General features: G+C 45.7%; 1 protein-coding gene across 1 annotated transcript; it reads right to left on the bottom strand.

Annotated features, from left to right (window-relative positions):
- Positions 1-6,515: 6,515 nt before the first annotated feature.
- On the bottom strand, positions 6,516-10,971 carry C5H11orf91 (chromosome 5 C11orf91 homolog). The gene is made up of 2 exons (XM_075927821.2): positions 10,236-10,971; positions 6,516-8,188 (listed from the first exon to the last, which is right to left on the bottom strand). The coding sequence occupies exons 1-2, from the start codon at positions 10,603-10,605 to the stop codon at positions 8,100-8,102; spliced, it is 459 nt and encodes a 152-aa protein (XP_075783936.1). The 5' UTR covers positions 10,606-10,971; the 3' UTR covers positions 6,516-8,099.
- Between the last annotated feature and the right edge of the window lie 342 nt (positions 10,972-11,313).

Consider the following 11,313-nt stretch of genomic DNA (forward strand, 5'->3'; position numbering starts at 1 on the left):
CTAGGATGATCCGAGGAATGGAAAACCTGTCTTATGAAAGGAGACTCAAGGAGCTTGGCTTGTTTACCTTAACCAAAAGAAGGCTGAGGGGGGACATGATTGCACTTTTTAAATATATTAGAGGGATAAATACCAGGGAGGGAGAGGAATTATTTAAGCTTAATACCAATGTGGACACAAGAACAAATGGATATAAGATGGCTAGTAGGAAGTTTAGACTTGAGATTAGATGAAGGTTTCTAACCATTAGAGGAGTGAGGTTCTGGAACAGCCTTCCAAGGGAAGTAGTGGGGACAAAAGATCTATCTGGCTTCAAGATTAAACTAGATGGGTTTATGAAGGGGATGGTTTGATGAGATAACATGTTCTTGGTAACTAATTGACCATTCATTATCAGTGGGAAATAGGTCACTGGAGGGATGATAGGAATTACTAGAGAACTTTCTGGGTGTCTGGCTAATGAGTCTTGCCCACATGCTCAGGGTTTAGCTGATCGCCATATTTGGGGTCGGGAAGGAATTTTCCTCCAGGGTAGATTGGCAGAGGCCCTGGAGGTTTTTCGCCTTCCTCTGTAGCATGGGGTACAGATCACAGCTAGAGGATTCTCTGCATCTTGGGGTCTTCAAAGTATTTGAAGGCTTCAATATCTGAGATATAGGTAAGAGGATTATTCTGGGAGGGGTGGGTGAGATTCTGTGGCCTGCACTGTGCAGGGGGTCAGACTAGATGATCATAATGGTCTCTTCTGACCTTAAAGTCTATGAGTCTAATTTCTGCTGCCATAGGTTGCCCCCAGGGAGAAGCCAGAGAACAATCCCACCTCCTGCTTTGAGCCTCTCCTCCCTTCTGCCCTGACTGCTACCCCCCGCCAGCTCTTGCCCTCAGCCCCTCCTCACTGCCCCCCAACCTATTCTCTCGCACCCTCCCATACCATTGACCTCCTACTCTGAGCTCCCCATCCGCAAGACCCTGCCCTGACTCCGGCACCTACCTCCTCCACTGCCAGCCCCCTGCCTGGAAGCACCCAGCAATGCCAGGTAAGCCTTCTAGTGTAGTATAACAAGAAAAATGTACTATGCACCACCATAATTAAGACCAATTTATTTGTAACAAAATCCAAGGAAAACAGGAAAGAAAAATAGAAACAAATTTTGCATGTATAAATAATCCTGCTGATGTCATTAATGTTGGCTCTTTTGTTTCCATGGGTCATTAACACAATTGTATTCAAAATGAAGAACTAGCATGAAGTTTATAGACACACACACTGAACATAAGGACATAAGAACAGTCATACTGGGTCAGACCAAAGGTCCATCCAGCCTCGTACCCTGTCTGCTGACAGTGGCCAGTACCAGATGCCCCAGAGGGACGGAACACAACAGGCAATCCTCATGTGATCCCTTCCATGTCACCCACTTTCAGAGAAACAGAGGCTAGGGACACCATTCCTACCCATCCTGGCTAATAGCCATTGATAGACCCAACCTCCATGAATCTATCTAGCTCTTTTTTGAACCCAGTTAAAGTCCTAGTCTTCACAAAATCCTCTGGCGAGGAGTTCCACAGGATGACTGTATGCTGAGTGAAGAAAACTGTCCTTTTCTTTGTTTTAAGCCTGCTGCCTATTAATTGCATTTGGTGACCACCTAATTATTATATTGTGGGAATAAATAAATACGTTTTCCTTATTCATTTTCCCACACCAGTCATGATTGTATAGACCTCTATCATATCCCTCCTTAATCCAATTCTTATTAGTCTCTCTTCATATGGGACCCATTCCAAACCCCTAATCATTATTGTTGCCCTTTTCTGAACCATTTCCAATGCCAATTTATCTTTTTTGAGAAGAGATGACCACATCTGTATGCAGTATTCAATATGTGCGTGTGCCATGGTTTTATATAGAGGCAATAAGATATTCTCTGTCTTATTCTCTATGCCTTTTAAAATGATTCCTAACATTCTATTTACTTTTTTGACTGCCGTTGCACACTGAGTGGATGTTTTCAGAGAACTATCCACAATGACTCCAAGATCTCTCTCTTGAGTAGTCGTAACTAAATTAGTATCCAGCATATTGAATGTATAGTTGGGATTATTTTTTTCCAATGTGCATTACTTTATATTTATCAGCATTAAATTTCATTTGTCATTTTGTTGCCCAGTCACTTAGTTTGGTGGGATCTTTTTGAAGCTCTTCACAGTCTGCTTTGGTCTTAGCTATCTTGAGCAGTTTAGTATCATCTGCAAATTTTGCAGCCTCACTGTTTACCCCTTTCTCTAGATCATTTGTTTATAAATTGAATAGGATTAGTGCCAGGACAGACCCTTGGGGGACCCCACAAGTTACGTCTGTCCACTCAGAAAACTGACCATTTATTCCTATCCTTTGTTTCCTGTCTTTTAACCAGTTATCAATCCACGAAAGGATTAATCCATGACAACTTACTTTACTTAAGATCCTTTGGTGAGGGACCTTGTCAGAGGCTTTCTGGAAATCTAAGTATACTATGTCCACTGGATCCCCTTTGTCCACAAGTTTGTTGACCTCCTCAAAGAATTCTAGCAGATTAGTAAGGCATGATTTTGCTTTACAGTAACCATGTTGACTTTCCCCCAACAAATTATGTTCATCTATGTGTCTGGCAACTCTATTCTTTACTATAGTTTCAACTAATTTGCCCAGTACTGACGTTAGACTTATTGGTCTGTAATTGCCAGGATCACCTCTTGAGCTCTTTTAAAATATTGGCGTCACATTAGCTTTCTTCCGGTCATTAGCTTACAGAAGCTGATTTAAAGGATAAGTTACAAACCACAGTTAATAGTTCTGCAATTTCACATTTGAGTTCTTTTAGAACTCTTGGGTGAATGCCATCTGGTCCTGGTGGCTTGTTACTGTTAAGTTTATCAATTTGTTCCAAAACCTCCTCTAATGACACCTCAATCTGGGGCAATTCCTGAGATTTGTCACATAAAAATAATGTTTCAGATTTGGGAATCTCCCCAATATCCTCAGCCGTGAACATGGAAGCAAAGAATAATTTACTTTCTCCACAATAACTTTATCATCTTTGAGTGCTCCTCTAGCATCTCAATCATCCAAGGGTCCCACTGGTTGGTTAGCCGGCTTCTGATGTACTTAAAAGCATTTTGCTATTACTTTTTGAGTTTTTGGCTAGCTGTTCTTCAAACTCTTTTTTGTCTTTCTTATTACATTTTTATACTTAATTTGACAAATTTTATGCTCCTTTCTATTTTCCTCACTAGGATTTGATTCCACTTTTTAAAAGATGTCTTTTTATTAGGGCTGTCAAGTGATTAAAAAAAATTAATCACGATTAATTGCGTGATTAAAAAAATTAAGCATATAGTAAAACAATACATAATACTATATATTTAAATATTTTTGGATGTTTCTACATCTTCTAATATATTGATTTCAATTGCAACACAGAATACAAAGTGTATAGTGCTCACTTTATATTTATTTTTTATTACAAAACATTTACACTGTAAAAAAACCCCTTCAGTTCACCTCACTGAAGTATTTTAGTGCAAATTCTATCATGAAAGCTGAACTTAAATTCTTCTATATAATCAATATATTTGTGGCCTATTCAAATGAGTCCTTTTTTAGCCCAGCCCTATCAGCACAGGACTGGAGGGGGGTAGACTTTGCCATGGGCAGTGCAGTTTGGGGGAGGAGGGGCTCAGACCCCAACTGCAAGTGATATAGGGCTCAGGGGTGGGGGATAGCCCCCAAAGCTTAGGAAAGGGGTCAGCCACTGGGCTGGGGGGGGGGGGGGTAGACCCCCCCCATGATCAGTGCAGCGTTCAGGAGGGGGGACAGCTCCAGAATCAGATATTGGGGGAGGGTCAGTCCCAGCCCCAGGAGGAAAAGAGAGGGTGGCTTGGGTGATTGGGTGAGCACTGCCGGGTGGGGGTTTGGAGAAAGTTTGGGCAAGCCCCTCCACCCCAGGATGTTTTTTTTATATATGGTCACCTGGAAGGAGAGAGGGACGGGTGCCAGGGTCTTCACTTTTCTTGTTTACTTTTCTCCATTGGAGCTGGAACCACATCTTCAGGTTTTTTTCCTCCTTTCTTGGCTGCTTTGTTTTTCCATGCGCCCTCTGGTGGTGGTTTGCATTACTGCACGGTACCAGAGCTTATGCTGGTTTGCAGACCTCTGTGATGAACCAAAAAAAGCAGTCATGTAGCACTTTAAAGACTAACATGATAGTTTATTAGGTGATGAGCTTTCATGGGGCAGACCCACTTCTTCAGATCACCAACATGAGTTAATTCTTTTTAATGTGTTAATTCTGCTTTGCGTTAATCGCAGCGTTAACATCCACTAATTGACAGCCATACTTTTTATCTCTCACTGCTTCTTTCACTTGGTTGTTAAGCCACAGTGGCACTTTTCTGGTTCTTTTACTGTGTTTAATTTGGGGTATACATTTAAGCTGGGCCTCTATTATGGTGTCTTTGAAAAGTTTCCATGCAGCTCACAGGGATTTTTTTGTATTTCTGTATTTAATTTCTGTACCTTTTAATTTGTTTAACTAACCTCCCTTTTTTGTGTTGTTCCCCTTTCTAAAAATAAATGCCACAGTGTTGGGCTGCTGAGGTGTTTTTTCCCACCACAGGGATGTTAAATTTTATTACATTATGGTCACTATTTGCAACCTCTTGGACCAGATCCTGTGCTCCACTTAGGATTAAATCAAGAATTGCCTCTCCCCTTGTGGGTTCCAGTATCAGTTGCTCCAAGAAGCAGTCATTTAAGGTATCAAGAAATTTTTCTCTGCATCCCATCCTGAGGTGAAGTGTAACCAGTCAATATGGGGATTACAGGCAAGTACATGCCAGTAGTTCTTCAAATATGCTTGTATTTTCAAGTGAGCTTATTAACTATGCTTCATGGGTATGTCTTCACTAGCTTGGTAGTTCAAGCTAGGTAGGCAAATGAAGGCAACCGGAGTTGCAAATGAAGCCCGGGATTTAAATATCCCGGGCTTCATTTGCATCTTCCCGGGTGCCACCATTTTTAAATCCCTCTTAGTCCGAACTCCGTGCCGCGGCTACACGCAGCACAGAGTAGGTAGTTTGAATTATGGGCTCCTCATTCCCCGCCTGCCCCAGTGGACAACAGAGGTGTCCTGGCTGGGATGGGGGCTCCCCATTCACTACCTGGTCCCACTGATTCTGGGGCCCCAGCCACCACCTGGCCCAATCACTGCTGGCGCAGCCAGGGCTCCCCACCCCTGTGTTCTCCAACTGGGTTCTGCTCCCGACTCTGGGACTCTTTGGTCCAGTAACATCAGTGGCCCTGCCAGACCATGGATGTTGCTGGACTAGAGTCCTGGATTTGGGAGGTTCAACCTTTAATGTGCTGTTTGTGTCCGTTCCTGAGTTCAGAAAGTCTCCTATCCCAAAAATGGGTTGAACACAGTATGTTGACTTTCTTAGTCCCATGGTGGAATGATGATGGTTTTGACATATTAAATTGCTTTATTGCACTGTAAAGTCCCTCCGTGAGCTGAAGTTATTGGTCATGCTGCCATCTAGTGAACATGCACCAGGATAAGAAAAAATTATCTTATTTCCTACAAGAAGTCAGACAATTCTAGCTAATCAGATTTCCTTCTTGGTTTCTTCCTCATGCTCTTCGTGGACTCACAGTCAGCAGCTCTGTGCACTTATTGTAGCTATTTTCTTGGCCTTTAATCTCCCTGTCTCTGCTTTTGCTCACCAATTGACAGCTTAATCTCTTTGTACCAGGACATTATTGCTCTAAAATGCCACATGCCTTTAATGGACAAGTACATCTATTATGGCTCAGGTAATAAAAAAAGATAAAACCCCAATCAAACACTAAAATAGTAAAACATGAGTTTCATAAAATAACTTTAAGAAAAAAGCCCTATACTTTTTAGTTATATAGAGCTTCTCACATAAAAGGGTCTATGTTATTGCTAACATTTAATTAACTGAGCCCTGCGATTACCTAAGGTACATAATATTGTCCTCATTTTACAGATGAGGACACAGGCAGAAATTATAGCTAAAATCTTCAACTAATGGCCTCTGAGTGCTCTTCTTTAAACACCTATCGCCTGACATTCAGATACTAAGTACTATTGAATATGTGGCTGTGACTTGACCAAGATCAAAAAAACAAGTCTGTGGCAGAGTTAGGAGTAGAGTAGACCTGAACTTTAAGTCCTATGCTTTAATCACAAAATGATTCTTCCTCTTCTGTACTGTAAATATCAAACTGGCTTTGTCCGCAAGGAGCTTTTTCTTAACTTTCACACCATTGTACTGTACTCAGTCATGAATGGTTTGAGTAGCCAGGGATTCATGAACCTGCAGTCATGGTAATATTCTTTTTAGTTCACCAATATTTTTTTCCATTGTCACATTGACTACATCATGCTATTTTAAATGATTTTTGAACATGCTCTACCTATACAAATCTAATGAGTCAAGGCAGCTAGAACAAAGTGGCCATACATTTATTTTCGTCTCTCTCCTCTTAACGCTTCATATTATGACGGACATATTTTTAGTGCAGATGAATGCATTGCTGAATCTAGTACAAAAAATCTGTCAGATCCACGAGGAATAGCTTTTTAGGACAAGGAAAAACCTGTCTTGTATGCCGTCTAGGTATTGACCAACATTCTAAGCTTTAGGGGGATTGCTGTACAGTAAATGGGATGTCTTCCTTCTCATGGGAACCCCTATCCACCTACACCCTAAAATCCTGACATTGCTGTTTATTGTTAGTGGGAAATAGTTCATGCTGGGGAGCAGAGCCAGGCTAGGATGGAAGGAGGTGATATTTTTATGGGAAGTTAGATAAGTTTGGGTATTACATGATATTATGCATCACTGGGGAAAGTATTCGTGTCCTTAGTATGTATTTTGGGGAACAGTGTGGTACCTTAGAATTATGCTTTCTCTGCTATAAGAACATGGGATTTTGCCATGCTGGATCACTGGACTAATATCCTGTCTACAGCAGTGTTAAATTCTGAGTATTTCTGAGGAAGGCACTATGCAGTGCCCTTTGCCTTCAGTAATATACCTTGGCAAATTTGTAAAAGTCTGTGCCCAGGTGTGATGATCATGAGGGATGGCCAGTAGCCTGGAGACTAAGAGGTTAACTATGTCCTTTATCTAACCAGGTAGCAGGCAGCCAATAGAAATGTAGATAAGAATTTCAAACTGGGACAAAGGAATTTTTGGTTTTCCCTCCTTTGTCTCTGGGCAGTTTCTCTACAGATACTGAGGGAGACAGATATGTCTCTCTCTCTAAGAAAAGACTCTTCACTATCTGTAAATAGGGAAAAGTTTAGATAAATCTGTTAGGTTTTATTGTTTTTTGGTTTGGGAATGGAAATCTGATGTCTATGCATTTAAAAATGGGTTTTCCTCTCCTTTGTAACTAAGCTTTTGGCCCATGAGGGTTCCCCATGAGTGTATTAATTGGTGACTTTTCCATCTAGTCATTATGCTTGTAACAGGAGTATTGTGGTGATAACAAAATTTTTTTTTTTTTTTATTAATCTGATATTGTTTAATTTTTGTGTCCTGGTTTTACTATAGGGCTGAGATTTCCCAAGTGATCTCTTCCTTGGTTTTCTTACTATTACTTGGGTGGTGGTAGTGGATTTTTATCACCAAAAGCTAGGTTTTTAAGAGTTTTGGGGGAAGTTTTATACCAAAGCCTGGAAAGATAAGGTTTTGGGGTACTTTTGCGGGCCCGCACTACTGCATTCATCATGCCAGAGTAGGGATTTGGCCTTGACACCAGGTGATAAAGATAAGCTCTCAAACTGAAACATGAAGATTAGATGCCAGGTTTTCATATAAAGATTACTGCCCAAAACTAGTATTTTATGTATTTAAAATATTCAATATTGGACCAATAAAGAACAAAAAGCCAAGTAGAGAATACATACAGTAAATTTCCAACTTGGCAATATAACTGAACAGCATATAATCAGTAAAGCAATCTATTATACAGAGTCCATTAAAATGCTGTAACTGAATGACAGAACAGCTAACTGAAATAATCCTTATGATGATGTAGGTGTCTGTTTGTTCAGATTCCGCCTTGTCCTAATGCCTTGAACTTTTTCATCTTTTAGTGCCTTCAGAAGTTTATCTAGATAGAAATGGAACATAATATTAATATTAACTAGTACAAACATGTAACTACGTAATATTTTCAGAAAAAAACCTCCCACTGTCATATGAAACTAAGTATACTGCTACAACACACTAAAAATAATCAGATGTTAGTGGGAAAAGGTATCCACTATTTTGACACACAATATCCATTACTTTGTTCTTAGGTAAAGTAATTGAATTAAAGCTACATGTTATAATTTCTTGCATATATTTAAAGATTTTGTCTCTTATGGATTTAAATTTTCTGTTCAGTTATTGTGTGACTTCAGCACTTCTGAAATATTCGTTCTCCCTGCCAACCTGATTCTTCTTTTAGGAAGAGATGAGAATCTTTGTGCAGAATGTGTGCTGGTGACTGCCAACGTTTTTTTTTTTTTTTATCAGCAATGCTTCTTTTTAATTCTTGTGGACATTTTGCTAATTTTGGAACAGAAATGAAAACATCAAAGGCATTTCACCACTAGCTTTTAGTATCAGGGCACTACTGACCTGTGCTGGTTTCTATATTGACCTGCTGCTGAATGCATCTGTATTTTAAGACAAACTCTAGGGGCAGTTCAGCCCTTCATACTCTGTAATGGGTTCAGTTGAGGTCTGAGAAACATTATCAATAAATATCCACATTTCCTTGCCAATGTTTTCTTATTAAATATATCTTTTACATATCGACTGGTACAGTCGTAAGAGACAGTCATTTCCCTTTCATATCTCCTTCTATGTTCAACAAAAGACAATGATGTTCCCACAAGGGAGTGGTGGGGGGGAACACTGTTATTGTTTTTGCATCTAGCCCTTTTGGGGGGGGGGGCATCATGAGCATTTTTGGAGATGGAAGCAACCCGGAGCACCTCTCAAAACACTGAGTGCTATGAGGGGAGGAAGTTGCACGCAGTCTGTTCAAAAGGTGCTGTCCTGTTTAAGGGCATGTTTGGTCACAGACAGGAGGGAATCAAGGGGCACTCTCCTAACCGAAGGCCTGTCAATCAGATGATGTAGACATGTATATTGTTTATTGACTAAAGAGAGCAACATAAGTTTGATTTATCAGTTTTCTTATTTTCAAGTCACAATTATGGGTTTTTTGTAAGGTTACCAGATGGCTTAAAAAAAAATACTGGACACACTTGATCTCAGATGGGGAGGTGGGGGGGAGAGGACCGGGAGGAGATTGGGGGGAGCAGGGCTTGCTGGAAGAGATGGGGGGGTAGTGAGAACTGACTGGCGGGAAGCAGGGCTGGCCGGGGGGTGGAAATAACCGTGCGGCGGGGAGCGGGGCTGGCCGGGGGGGGGGGTGGAAATAACCGTCCGGCGGGGAGCGGGGCTGGCCGGGGGGTGGAAATAACCGTGCGGCGGGGAGCGGGGCTGGCCGGGGGGGGGGGGGGGGTGGAAATAACCGTGCGGCGGGGAGCGGGGCTGGCCGGGGGGGTGGAAATAACCGTGCGGCGGGGAGCGGGGCTGGCCGGGGGGGTGGAAATAACCGTCCGGCGGGGAGCGGGGCTGGCCGGGGCACACGCAGATCCCGGGGTGCTGCTCGTCCTGCACATGGTCCTGGCGGAACATGAGTGAGTCCAGCCCCAGGGGATTCCATCCCTCCCCAGCCCGCTCCCCTCTCTACTGCGTAGCTGCGTATTGCCTGGCTGGTAGACACGCTCATGCAGCCTGAGCACGTCTACCAGCCAGGCACCACGCACTGATACTGATGATAATAATAAAAGCGAATTAGAAAACACCGGGCATTTCTATGTCTGGTATTTTCTCAAGTTGTTTCCCGGACTGATACCGGACTGTCCCGTTCAAAACCGGACACCTGGCAACTCTATCTTTTTGCAGGCCCCAGGCGTTGTGCCCCAAAGGGATCATGTGGCCCTGGCCCTAGGGGGCGCCTCCAGGCAGCCAGCTCCTGTGAGGGGCGGGGGGGGGGGTGCATGGGCTGGTGGTGGGCGCCCAGGGAGCGAGGGCTCTGCGCCCCAGCCCAGCAGGAAAAGGCGGGAGAGGCTCTGCGGGGGGGGGGGGGCACGCACACTGCTGCGGGTCGGAGCCGTCCCCGGTCAGCGCCAGCAGCTCCAGCTCCTTGAGGCGGATGCCCAGCTCGCAGATCTCGCCGTCCGGCTGCTGCCCGGGGGCGGCGCCGCTGCCGGGCGCGGGGCAGAAGAAGCGCAGCGGCTCGTAGGGGAGGGGGGCCAGTCCGGCCGGCCAGGGGCGCGGGCAGCCGCGCTCGGCGGCGGGCGGGGGCCCCAGGCCGGGCGGGGGCCGCTGCGGCCCGGCCGCGGCCCCGCGCAGCGGCACGAAGAGCTTCCGCCACAGGCCGCTGTCGGGCAGCGGGGCGCTGGGCGCGGCGCGGTCGTAGAGGGACGGGAAGTAGAGGGGCCGCGCCGGGCGCTGCTGGCTCATGGCGCGAGCCGCCCAACCGCCGCTGCCATGGCGACGCTGGAACGGCCGGGGGGGGGGGGGGGCGATGGAGAAAGGCGCTCGCGGCGGGGCGCAGCCCCTGGAGGGCCACTCGCCCAATGGGCTGCGGCGAGGCTCGCTGGGGGTCTGGTCCCCGCCCGCACAGCTGCCTGGCCAGGGGCCCCGGGCAGTGGCTGCTCAGACCGGGAACGGTTCAGTGGGTGGCGGAGCGGGCCAGGCTCCCTGCCCGGCGCTGTGCGCCTCCCAGCCCCCCACTGGCACGTTCCTTCAGCGTGGGGGAGCCCCGGGGGCTCCGGCTGTGGAGCAATGGCCGGGGGAGGGCGGCATCCCTTCACTTGTCCTGGGGTCCCTGAGCTACATGCCACTGGCGGCTCACGACTCAACCCCTGCACCAGGCCTGAGCCCATCCCAGAGTCTCCTCCCCTTACTCCAGGCTGGAACTCCGACCTGCACCCGGAACCCCCCATTTCTGCCCCCCCTCCCCGTGCCTGCCCTCCCCACACTCCAAGCTGCTGCTTCACCCCTGAGCTCCTACTCACACCCTGAGCCCCTTGGGCCCCACCCTTCCAGGCTCTGCAGAAACCCAACCCCCAGCCCTTGTGGCAGACCCTCCTCGGGTATGTGGGGGCGTGGCTCCAGCAGCTGGAGGCTGCCCATCCTGCCCTGGATGCCATGCCCTGCTGCATCTGG

The sequence above is a fragment of the Pelodiscus sinensis genome, chromosome 5, assembly GCF_052426305.1.
Source record: "Pelodiscus sinensis isolate ZL-2025 chromosome 5, ASM5242630v1, whole genome shotgun sequence".
Lineage (NCBI taxonomy): Eukaryota > Metazoa > Chordata > Testudines > Trionychidae > Pelodiscus > Pelodiscus sinensis.